The following is a 12,973-nucleotide window of genomic DNA, read 5'->3' as shown; positions in this document are numbered from 1 at the left end:
TGATAGCGATATTAACACTTCACATGTGTAGGTACTTAGAATTCCTTATGTAAATGTAATGTAAATCTCTGGCATTTACCTTTTATGAGATTCAATATGAAAATCCACATGTGTGTTTAATTGGACCAACATTTAAGGGGAAACTATAGGGGGATTTGGGTTTGCCTCGACCACAAAGGGAAAATAAAAATGTAGAAAAAAAGAGAATCAAGAAAAAGAAATTATGAAGCACACAGCCTTGACACAAGCCAAGGTTCTTTTTTAACGTTCTAATACAGAGAGATAAAAAAAAACTGCCTCCAAAGGGAGGTTTAGCTCTGATCCCCCATGATATAGAAGAAGTGGAATGTACTGTAAAGCATGAATACATCATAACCCAGCCCTCCACCCACCCCCTTGTGCTTGCTGCACCTCTCTTCTTTAGTCCAAATCTGTAACAGATTGGGTTTAGTCTGACTGGAGGTATGCAGCCACAACACCACATGCAGGGGTCTGCATAATCCCCTCACTGAGTATTAAGCACACAGCATGGGCATTCTTTTAAAGACCTGGCATGAATTACCAACACCTAATCTCCATGATCATCATTTAGTATAGTTCAATAGGAGAGGATGGGAGTAGGACATCATCTGAATTTATGAAGGATCTAATAGCTATACACAATCTGTGAAAGACAGTGTGCGGTGCCATCTGGCGAACACATAGGACAGAGTCTGTTGGAATCCGTTAACCCAACTGTATTAAACAACATGAAGCTAAACCACATGCTCAAAAGACCTTACTTGTTTGTTGAACCAGCTATGTGGTTTCTATAGCCTAAAGTGGAATACGTTGTTTATGGGGAACCTGCTCAAAACTATTTGGCTGAGTCAAAACCATTAACGAGGATCTCCGCAATGGAGGCCTACAGAAGAAATGAAGTAGGCATGGGGTGAAAAGAAGTTATAATAAAAATAAAAAAAAGTTTCTGCTGCAAGTTCACTTTCTGACAGCAGCTACCTACATGTTATAGCAGTGGACGTTTTATTCAATTGAAGAAGTAGATTAAATATTCATCTTCATAAGCACAAAATTCTACATTACAAGCACAAGAGGTGACGACTCCATGTGTAACAGGTTATTTGCTGAAGGGATTGAATCACACTTGCATCATTCATTTCTTTTACTCAGTTTGCTCGGCCTTTAAATTCAATAGCATTGCCTTGACATTATTCTTCCAGACTTGGCCACTGCTGAAACATTTATTTCTTTGTTCTTTGTTTCTTTTTCTCGTCCATCCATCCACCCATGAGACTAAACAGCATTAATAATATACAATGTCCTGTTTTTATCACATTGATCATCTATAGAGGTAGAAGGGGGGGAAAAAATCAATCAGCTAAATGTTGCCTAAAAGGATTTGAGGGGCATAGCGGGGCCATCTTCCCTCACTATAATAAATGAAGGGTGACAGTAATGCTAGACAGAGCCCATATGGTCACATACTGTAAACTAGTGCACTGCAAGAAGACAGAGCTAATTCAGTTTAACATTTCACACTCCAGTGGCATATCCTCCTGTACTATATTCTGTATTGTACTTTGTTTTCTCTGTTTAATGGTGCAGTGAATATAATGCAATGCTTGTGTAGTTTATTGCATACATTAAACTGCATACAATGCACAATTGGACAATTAGATTGCCATGTGACATCATATGCTACATTACAGGAATAGTTTGACTTTTGAGGAAATACATGTTTTCGCTTTCTTGCTAAGAGTTAGATGAGAATATTGATGCCACTCTCATGTTTGTTCATCAATCCATACAAAAAACTACAAGTTGTGGTTTAATTGGAGGTTATGTTCCAAACTATTCCACTGCTCCTGGCTGTTTCCCCCGTTTTTATGCTAAGCTTACCTTCTGATGGCTGTAAAGCTTCGTATTTACCAGATGGATAGTAGAGTGCAATACATATTAGATACTTCCCCTCTGGAGACAGTAGAGACAAAAACAGAGCTAAAAGAGAATGAATATTGGACTTCAATCCATCTGGTAGCCAGAATAACGGTTTCAAACGAAAGACAATGCCTCTGTGTAACTGTTGGATGTGTAAATAAGCAACAAATAACTAACAGGATGGCCATTTCAATTTATAAGGTCATAATATGTTGATGTTGTTTTCCCTTTAAGTGGCCAAACTTTTTTTAAATTACAGGTTCAAATACAGTCTAAAATCCTATTCTTTATAAACAATTTCATTCTGAACCCAAAGTAATGGTTCACTGGTTTGAACCATTAAAATCTGTCTTTTGGATCCCAAGTGTGAAATGGACCAAACTATATTACCTAACTTTTGGCCCTAAAGTGTAACTTTAAGGCTGGCATAACTTCAGATATACTGTATGTCTTTACACTCTGCCTGTAACTGGGATTATATTGTTTCCATAAAACCAAGTTGTGGAATAGGTTTTAGCGAGACTAATGATACATCATTCTTTGTAACAAATGGTGTGAGCAGGTGTGGGACCATTGCACGTGTGGTTAGAAACCAAGATTTCTGATTGAGCTTTATTTACTATGACATATCCATTCAGCATGTCAGTCTGTCAGTCCGGACGCAGCACATTTTGAGTGGTTTTCCACCGTGGTCAAACATGCTGAGACGGACCTCAATAGCCCCTGCACAGTTAAAATTCCAGGTCTCTGAAGAGTGAAAGGCAAGGCAAATCAGTATGTCAACAGGGGATCTGTAAACCACACGTTTCCTGGACGGCTCTGTCAGGACCAGCTGTGCATACATCATTGCCTGCATGATCTGTGTGTACAGTTAAAGAAAGAAATAAAAAAACAGACAGAATAGACAGAAATAAAGAAAGCAACAGACAGAAAAAGAGACAAACATGTAACAACAGACGTACACTGAATATGAGGCGGAGGAGGGGAAGTTGGTATTTGATCTGTGTAAAGAGAAAACAGTCTGACCATCTCTCTGAAGTCTGACAACTCCACAGTCCTATCTGTTACCATATCAATACTTCACAACAGCCCACCCTGGCCTGATCACCTTCCAGATGCTCATCCAGTGGAGAGGTGAAAGGTTGGCAGGTGCCTGGGGGAGCAGAAGGGAGCAACAGGGTCAGATTTCTGAGAGGTGAAGCAGACTTTGGGTTGAATAAGCGGGGCAGGGGTGACAGGGGCTGGATGTGGGGGTATTGAGGGTGGGGGTTGTCTAGTGTCCAGAGAAGAAGATAAACAGGACCAAGCAGCAGTCTCACCCAATCAACTTCAATTACGAGCACTGACAGACAGCCACGCCTGTCTGAGGAGGCCACAATCAGCTTTTAAGATATTACCCACTGCCCACCACAAATCCATAATCCTTGACCTTTTGCATTTCCAACATAAAGCCAATGACAGTCTCGATGGCATCAACAAATGTTCATTGCATTTTTCGTAATTTCAACTACAAAACTCATTTTTAATTGCATCTTCAAGTGGTGGTTATTGATTACATACTGCACAATACTTTAACTGGGTGGATTGTTTCAATGCAAACTACACTGTAATTAGTCTGTAGAAGCAATCAATAGCACATTGATGCGTCCCTGAATGACTGAATCCAAATTATTTCTCTGATCACGCAGGGCAACATGACTTTGGCCCTGAATGGCAGACCTAATCTGGTAGAGCAAGAAAGGACATTGTCTGTATAATGAGAGACTAAAGGCAATATGAATACAGGCAGTGATGCTCGCATCCATCGACTGGACTTAATGAGTTTATGTATGTGACCATTGCTGCGGGAACATATTTTGAGTTGGGGGTGCTACCAAATTTCCATCCATCCCAACGCTCCACAAGCGGCAAAACCAAAACAAGAATGAAATCCAAAACCCAAGACAGGGTAAAACTAGATATGGATGACACAGGATATAGGCACAAAGCCACAACAATGGTACAGAATAGGCCGACTACAAGCTCAACCACTGAGTCACAAAATACAAGGGTATAAAACACTGAACTAAATTAAATCAAACGTTAGCTGCCTCGTCATCTCTTGCTAGCAGGGTCGCTGTTGGAGTGACAGGTGTAGAGGTGCTGCTGCTCTTCTTTCAGTTACGGTTGCTGAGTTTTCCGACTCAGGTCTATTAGGTATTTTAGCCTGTGATTGATTTATGAAGAAACCCAAAATGGGCTTTCGTGTTATAGGCAAGCTAACGTCTGTTCTGTTGACCCGCTGGGAAAGTTTTCACAACTATCTCTGTATGAGTGTAAGAGGTGCGCAGCGCGCCTCGCTCTTAGCAAAATTGGCAGATTTAGTCTGATCAATTTATGTGTTTATCTCTTCCCAACCAAACTTTAAAATCAAATTACATTTAATTGTAATTTAAGGGAGTAAGTTAATATGAATAATCAATTCATTAAAATAAATGCATGTCATTTTTAATTATGGTTGTAGTTGGTCTACCTTTCGATAAGGCACCCCTACTTCCCGTGGTCATGTATGTGACTTCATGTTCAGTTTGGTGTGTTTGGCTATCTAATGCATGCCCCAGTTTCTCCGTAGCCCCTTCATTATATCAGTGAAATGAGGCGATAAAGTTCGCAATGTCTGCCCTGAAATCAATGTGGTATTGGCAAGAGATAAGTTGTCTTCCTGATAGTTTACAGCTCTATACGGCTCGCAATCAGATTCACAGTAGCTACTTCTCCCTTACACCTATGTGCAACACATCTATCAAAGCAAAACAATGTAGTGAGGAGATAAAACTACCAGACAGAATTCCCCTCTTTCTCCCATTACGATCCATTATGCAAACACAAGATGAAGTCAGTTTGTTGTAGTCTAGACATGTAGCCCTACATCATTCGCCCCTTGCTGAGTACACAGCCCTGACCCACATTAAAACATTTATTATCAATACCTCCCCAGGTCCCGTGAGCAGACTTGCCGATGAGATGTTGAGGGAAACTGGGCAGTGCAATTTAAAATAGCCAAGGGGGAACTTTCATAACCATGTGCCAATTAGTTCCACTGTCCATTATGGCAATGCTAAATGACATTGTGTTCTGGGGTGAGAGGAGAGGATAGATAGAGGGAGGAGGGAGACATCATCAAGCTTATGCCCGTTGTTCATTGTTAATGGCTGTTACACTGACAAGAAGCATTTGATCAGACACACACACACATATTGTGGGCCATGAACATGGTTGAGGGGGTTGTGTCATGGGGCAGAATTACACAACCCATGAAGATAATAAGTAATGACGTCTTATAAAGGTCAACAAACCAAGCAGTAGTGGGACAAACACAGGCTGTGTGATGAGATTTATTAGGACAGCATTGGGACCGTGGAGAGAGAGACGAGGGGATGGGGGCGCATTCCTCCGTTGTTTCACGGCGGCCGTCACAGCAGCTGAAACAGGTGTGTGTCTTTACTGGGAGCACTGAGGGCAAGACAAGTGCTATTCTCACATGGTTCAGAATGGTCACACTTGACCACACTCTGACCTTACACCCACTTAAGTAGCCCAAGACTTCATTAAGTAGGCACTAAGTAGCGCAGGGGTCTCACAACTATTATCTCAGCAATTTCAAAAAGACTCTCCCTGTTCATAAACAATCTTGGATCAAGGATATTTATGAGCAGTGTGCTTATCACCGTCAAAACTTTCAGCAGCCCTGCTTTGAATTGGGACCCCTGATGAGCTGTATCTTGGGGCTCTCCGCCCTGATGCATTGATTTTGATACATAGTCACCCCACCTGTCTGATGAGCTTCCTGCAAAGTCATCCCACAAAATCTACTTCACTCAATACGGTCTTTCCGGGGCACAAAAGGAATCTGCAAAAGGCAGGTGACATTTCCACTTGGAAGTACAACAGAGTATTGAGAAGAACTACTCTGGTTCAAAAGAGACAACACAAACAACACTTGATTGAGATAAGGTACAACTTGTGGGCTATCCCGAAGCTTGCAACTTGATACTATATTTGCGGATATAAATCCAGCTTTGTGCCATGGCAGTGTGGACAGTGTGTTTAGATTTAGTGCACAGATTGCCCAGCAGAGCAGTGGATGTGTGACGAGATCCACTGGATGACGCAAAGCGCGTCACAGAGATCTGCCTAAATCTTGGTTTTACATAATCTTGCGGATCTCCGCGCCTCCATGAACTGGCGCCATTGTGGAAAGCCAAACACTGTTCATCTAAACACATACATAAAGATTACACGGAGCTGGACTGAAATCGGCAAAGTATCCTATAATGTCACAAGAATCCACACTTGGACTTGACTTATTTCAGATTAGACTTGAGACAACAAGTCTTGAGTTTTGTTGTCTTAAAGCAGACAGTGGCAGGCAAACCTGTCATAGCTTCACATCCTGCAGAATAATGCATATTTAATTATGGATAGACTAGTCTTGCATTGAGGTGGTTCAGGCATCTGGTAAGAATGCTTTCTGGGCGCCTACCTAGGGAGGTGTTCAAGGCACATCCAGCTGGGAGGAGGCCTCGGGGAAGACCCAGGACTAGGTGGAGAGATTATATCTCCAACCTGGCCTCGGGATCCCTCAGTCAGAGCTGGTTGATGTGACTCTGGAAAGGGTAGTTTGGAGTTCCCTGCTGGAGCTGCTCTCCCCGCGACCAAATACCAAATAAGCGGGTGAAGATGGATGGAAGGATGTAAGGATGGTCTTGCAATGCCAAACCTTCCTCAACAGCGCTGTGGAGGAGGGTCTGGCTTGTCCACACATCTTTCCGCGATGGAAGAGGAACGTGCTCCGGTTCATTGGCATGGTTTTAAAACAATAGTTTTAGTTGTGCAACAGAAAACTCAGAATGGACAGATAGTTTAGCTAGCTGTCTTAATTTGTCCTGCAGAGATCTGAGGAGCAGTTAACCAAAATCCTCAAAAAACAACCAGAGTTTAAAATTCCAACACAAAGAAAGAGTAAGGTAACAGACATCTAGCCAGAAACAAGAAAATACGGCGGAATTTGTTATTCCCATGTTCAGCGTTCAGAGAACATTTTCATGATATTGATATTTATTCTCATTGTGATAGCTGTTTGCTCTTGCAATAGAATACTGTTTTTGAGGAAATATTAATTTTACACTCAGTTGTTATCATTCATTTTGAACACACATGCACATGCGTTAGTTGTGTAGACTGCAACATCAGTTTTTCTGTTATTGAAGACCATGTTAGATTAAAGCGGTCGTTAAAACAATTATGCCCGGCAAAACAAAGGCTATTAACATAACTTTTCTCCTTTCTCAGCTCAAGAAAGAAATATTCTTAACTCGAGATTTGTTTGATAAGAGGTGAGAATTGACTTGAATTGAACGTCACGCAGTTTCTTTAAATTTTCCAAATAGAAAATCATGGGATTTCAATTTGACTTTCCATCAGTTTTGAAACGTTGCCTCGCCCTTAAACCACTCCACATATTTGGCAGTGGCTGGGATTTAGCTGGCAGGTTCAGTCGATTTCATTTATTTCCAGGCCAAAATTTCATATAAAAAAAAATGAGCTTTAAAGATTTCCGGTGGTTTTGCCAGGCTCACCTCTCCTCTGAGTGCTCGGGGTATCAGTTCTCGTTTTACCATGAGCGATATCACTGGAACGTGGACATCGTGACGCAGTTTAAGTCATTCTTTCCTTTTCCTAAACACATCTACACACACACACCAACACACACACACACACACACACACACACACACACACACAACACACCTAATGAAAACATAACACACATACACACACACTGTCTCCAGCTCAGGAAACAGAGGGTTCCTGTTTTTGAGTCCAAACTTTATTGTTATCTTAAGCAGCCTCTCTCTCTCCCTCTCTGGTTTTCTCCACCTCCCCAGCTCTTGCTTCACACACACTTGAAATATTACACAATTATTATCTAGCCAAATCTGTATCCCTATATAGCTTTTTAGTAGTACACACTCTTATCTGGACCTTTCACTCCACTATTATTGACAAAGCCAGAGAGATAGAGTCAACACAACTCACCATTACCACTTTTCCTGTTTTATCTATGCCTCTTATCTTTGTTCTGTGGCTGGAGTCACAATGACTTTTATTTCTGCACTTGAGGATCAAGTATCTCCGCTTCCATCGCCCCCTATCACACACTGTCTTCATTTTCTTTTTTTTAATCCCATCAGCCTACGCTGCAATACTCACTCCCCATTGTGGGAACCAAGGTGCTGTATGCAGTCTTTTGCACAGTTGAAGGTGTTAGGGGGATTGAAGGAAAGTCTGGATAAGGAACAGCTGGATTTAATGCACCATGAAGGTCATTGGTTGTTCAAGCAGCACCTGCAAATCCCCTGATTTCACCCCCGTCTAAACCTCTCTCCCCTGTCTGCTCCCTCCTCTCCTCTTTTCTCTGTTGCCCTCTCCTCTTTCGTCCACATACTCAATCCCCCTTTCTTTTCATTCATGGCCCTCTCAGCTTTCTCGCTCTAGTCTCTAGTCTAGCTATGAAACCCCCCTGCCTCTCTTTTCTAGTTCTTCCAGAAGTGATGCAGTTGCTTCACCCCTCTCTCATTTTGTTTCCCTATACATCCCTGGTCTTATTTTCTGTGTTACTCTGCATGTCCACTTCCCTCTCCCTTTCTTTCTCTATCTCTGTGTCTCTCTCTCATTCTCTCGGTTGTAATGCCCCTCCTGCTCACAGGCTGTTGTGCTGTGTCTGCCAGGCCTTCTCGAATGGAGCACAGGTTTCCTGAGTACTAGAACGGAACAGGAGCTGGCAGGGAGATACACTGAGAAAAGCCAGCCTGACTGTTCCCACTGAGCATTACACACACACACTCACACTGCTGCTCACACCGATACAAAACAGCCAGGACACAGCACACGCTATGGTGGATATAATGATGCAGCATGTCATGGGCAATCCCACCTGGATTCGCTTTATTCTATTGATGCAGTGAAGTAACCTGACCTTTACAGTCTGATATCATATAACATCTTATTGAATGCAGCAAGTATCCCCAGGCACTGTTGAGTAAATATAAACAGAATCAAACTTTGAATATAGTCATTAGGTTATTAGCGGATTGACAGAAAAATCTGTGGCCAAAATCTTGATGATTAATTAATAATTCAAGTAATTTATCTAGCAAAATATGCCAAACGTGTATTGGTGTCAACTTCTAAAATGTCAGGATCTGCTGTTTTTCTCTAAATTTATATCTTTGGGAAATTCTGCGATTTTACAGATTAAATTATTAAATAATCAAAATCTTAGTAAAACGTAGTCAGCATAGCAATCAATAATGGGTATAATCATGAGTTGCAACTTCTTGTAAAGGAAATTTAAACGCAATACACATCAGTGGACATTTAGGCCATAGTACTAAAGCTGTTATACAAAGCCATACGCATATTCTTTGACCAACATTGCAGACTTGGAAAGATAATTGTTGATTATTAGGATTACAAGATTATTGTTTCAGCAAACAGACATAAATCCTGATTATCTTCCAGTCCTGCATATACCAGTGTCCATAAACAGAAGAAACAGGCTTCACCTCTCTGGCAGACACGCAGATTGTCACTTACACTATTAACATTGGTGCAGACAAACATAAACATCACCGTCCTAAGAATAACTCTCCATTTTCCCCCAAAGAATGATGTTTATTTCTCAGTGGCTCTTTGGTACGTCCCTTTCTCCAGCTAACTGAATGATGTTTACATCTCCCACTCCTTCTGATTTCACCCTGGAGAGGTCCATGCCCTCTGCACCAGGACAGTTAACCGCCCTGAATTAACGGACGTGCCCCAGCGCACCTAAAGACAGAGATCAGACAACAGTGTGCTCCCGGAGGCCCCTAATGAAATTGTTGTTGCATTCCCCGCTTTGGAATAACATTAGTATTTATGGATAGCTTTCAGCTGGTACTAATGGTAAACTCATTTTCAAAATGGCATTTCTAAATTAAGAGGATGGCACAGAGAGACAGTTAAAGGTCTAATGTGTGTTAAAAGCCTGACTGGGGGCTTCATTATAGACTTAGTTGAAACAAATTGTTTTCTGTCTTTCAGCTAACAGGGTGCTGGTGTTGTTAATGCATCCGAAAACAGTCTATGGCAACGTTTTAATGAAAAACATAGACAGCGGCAAACATTGAGATTCATTGAGTAATAAGTATAATGAGGGACTGTAGTAATTAATTTTTCTGACCACTGTCTTCTCACTCCTCATACAAATAGTGGGTGATTACTACAACAAAAGAGGACATCTAGAATATAGTGTGACAACAATAGTAACAAAATACTTCATTGAATATGTAGTTAGATAAATAGTTAAGAAGGGTATGCATGCTAAAATAGTTAAATTAAATTAAAATTAAATTAAATTAACAAAACGTTTAACAAATTTAAAAAAGTGATCTAGTTGTCTTCAATAGATCACAAAACATGGTTGTGATTTGAAGTGTAAATCTTAAGAATTATTAAATATTTAAGCTTTAATAAAACTTGTTTTTGCTTGTGAATAATTAATTCCAAGATTTGTATGAAATTTAAAAGAAAATGAACAAATAAATATATTATCTTTTTTTCATATATTGTTTAATTTCAGGGATTGTCATCGCAATTTCGTTGTATTGTTGTCTTGCACAGCAATTAAATGACAATAAAGTTTGAATCTTACCGGATCAATAACTCAGTAGATTTGTTCGAATTTTTGAAGCAACACAGCAGTGACTGCATTTCCCATAAGACGTGACGGTTACGTCATAACTATGCGCAGAGCTGAGGTGGCATTTGAGAGGAGGTAAACACATCGGATTAGTTATTCTAAAAGGTATTATTGAACGAAATGCTGTTTAAATGAATACTTAACTACCTTTAGTTGGTGGTGTATGACCACGTATTCCTGTTGCCTACCTGCTGTTTGTCTTCCCCGTGTGCTGTGGCTAAATAACGTTAGCTAACACGATGCTACTTTGGTGTGCTAAAGCTAAGCTAACGTTAATGATGAATAAGGAGCCTTTTAACCGTTCGTTTCTCTTTCAGGTTGTTTCCCAGCTCCTCACCTGAAATCCTCGCGGCAGCTTTCATCATGACTAAACTTGTGGAGTGGCTGTTCGGTGTGTCGGTGGTGGGCGCAGCCTGGGCTTTGGTCTCTTTTGACCTGTTGGACTTGAGCCTGCCGCAGACTTACAGAGAAGTCGCCTGGCCCATGCCACTGTACCTGCTGGTTTCATTTGGCTGCTACTCCCTGGCCACGGTGGGCTACAGGGTAGCCACCTTTAATGACTGTGACGAGGCGGCAAAAGAGCTGCAGGGGCAGATAAAAGAAGCCAAAGAGGACTTAAGGAAAAAGGGATTAAAGATGTAGAACTTGAGAAGGAGGAACCTTTGAGAGACTGAAAGGGATGCACGGACTACTTTTACACATAACCTGTCTGACTCCCTCTTTTTTTGTTTCCAGCAGACATGATCTGAACACCAGTTATGACTCTTATGCAGCATAGTTTTGTCTTGTTTAGTGTCATCTCTTTCAAATACGACTTAGATCAAATGTGCTTTAGGAAATTAGAAAATAACAGCCAGTGATTTCTGGGTTACTCATAAGTAACAACAGCAGTTTGACCTTTTAAAAAAAAAAAAAAAGAATATTCTCTTTATTCAAAGACCTCTTTTATGAAGTAACTGAATGATATTCAACAACACCAGTTTCTGAGTGAATCATTTTGTAACAGGTGGTTTAACTGATTAACACACCTCGAACCAGATAAAAGAAATGAGCTAAATGATGAACAAAGATAGTGTTGTCTTTGGATGTTAACGCCACACAGTTAAATCTCTCTGAGAACCACTGATCTGAGGTACTCTCAGAGGCTTTTTCAGTCTGTGTCAAATCCAAAATAGTACTACACAGTGTGGAACCTATGTGTGTCTGGAGATTGTTGCTTGTCTGTATAGATGAACTACATGTTATCTGTAAAGAAATGTACATTCCACTGTCCAATTTCAGACTTGTGCCCTTGGGTTATTGCTGGAACTTAATTAAATTGGAGACCAGTTTTCTTCAGTTTTTCTGCCTACAAATGTGTGTTTGTGGGTTGGGGGTTCAAATAGGGCCAGGAAGTATGTGCATGAGTGCTCGCATATATGATGCATTCCTTCTCCAAGCACAACCCACATGGCTCAAGGCTTTATATCAACTTCTCAATGCCTCCCTCTGTACAAGACACTGATTTCTTTTGTCCCATTTTGTACAGTAGTTAACGACATGAAATATAGATTATACAGCATTTCCTTTTCTACCCTCACAGAGGTTTGCTCCAATCAGGGAATGTTGGCTCAGTATGTAGGTTTTGAACTAATCTGATGTTGGCAAGTACAGTTCCTTTGTGTAAGCCTTAAAAAGCTGCCTATGCTCATTTTCAGTGAGTTCCCGCTGGGTATAAACAAAGCATAGCCTGGCCAAAGGCATCATTATGGGGTTTCAAAAGCTCCCATAACTTTAGAACAAATGCAAAGGAGCTGGCAATTCTCTGTGTGCACACTCTGCCTGTTGTGCCGTTTGGCTGCAGCCCCATCATGCCTTGCAACGTCACCCCCCATGAATGTCTGCAAGCTGTTGCAAGAGCAGACTGGATGAAAGGCAACCTGTTTTTTTCTTTTCACCAGAAAATCTTTTACTTTGATATTTACACCAAAGGCTTGCCGTGGTAAGCAGTTATGTTCTCACCCGTAACCACATGTAAAATAGTGAATCTGTTTTCTTTGTCATCATTCTCTCTAAATCTAACTTTGAAGACACCCATCTGTTAATTTTTATTCTGAAGGCTATCAGACAAAAATATAAATCAGATTAGGTCAAACAGTGCCATGTAGAGTGACTTTTCCGTTTTAATCCCTTATTTCAAACATACAGTACATAAACTTCATCCCAGATTTAGCACTTTACATGATAGCAAGTGTAATCTGATGCACAGACAGAG

The 12,973-nt window shown here is 40.9% G+C and overlaps 1 protein-coding gene across 3 annotated transcripts; it reads left to right on the top strand.

Annotated features, from left to right (window-relative positions):
* The first annotated feature begins 10,685 nt into the window (after positions 1-10,685).
* On the top strand, positions 10,686-12,060 carry dpm3 (dolichyl-phosphate mannosyltransferase subunit 3, regulatory). 3 transcript variants are annotated; one of them, XM_034892705.1, is made up of 2 exons: positions 10,686-10,794; positions 11,037-12,060. In XM_034892705.1, exons 1-2 carry the CDS (start codon positions 10,763-10,765, stop codon positions 11,359-11,361), a joined length of 357 nt encoding a protein of 118 aa, XP_034748596.1. In that variant the 5' UTR covers positions 10,686-10,762; the 3' UTR covers positions 11,362-12,060. The 3 variants fall into 3 exon arrangements, with proteins under 3 accessions (XP_034748596.1, XP_034748598.1, XP_034748597.1); XM_034892707.1 differs by having other exon boundaries at positions 10,736-10,824; positions 11,038-12,060; XM_034892706.1 differs by having other exon boundaries at positions 10,756-10,794; positions 11,049-12,060.
* The last annotated feature ends 913 nt before the right edge of the window (positions 12,061-12,973 follow it).

Source organism: Etheostoma cragini, chromosome 14 (genome assembly GCF_013103735.1).
Source record: "Etheostoma cragini isolate CJK2018 chromosome 14, CSU_Ecrag_1.0, whole genome shotgun sequence".
NCBI classification, from domain to species: domain Eukaryota; kingdom Metazoa; phylum Chordata; class Actinopteri; order Perciformes; family Percidae; genus Etheostoma; species Etheostoma cragini.
This window is presented reverse-complemented; position numbering and strand designations above follow the sequence as displayed.

Bases quoted from the DNA above. Each gene is read 5' to 3' on its own strand.
- dpm3 (XM_034892705.1), top strand. From the start codon at position 10,763: ATGCGCAGAGCTGAGGTGGCATTTGAGAGGAG. The intron at 10,795-11,036 runs GTAAACACATCG...TTTCTCTTTCAG, and splicing joins GAGGTGGCATTTGAGAGGAG to GTTGTTTCCCAGCTCCTCAC.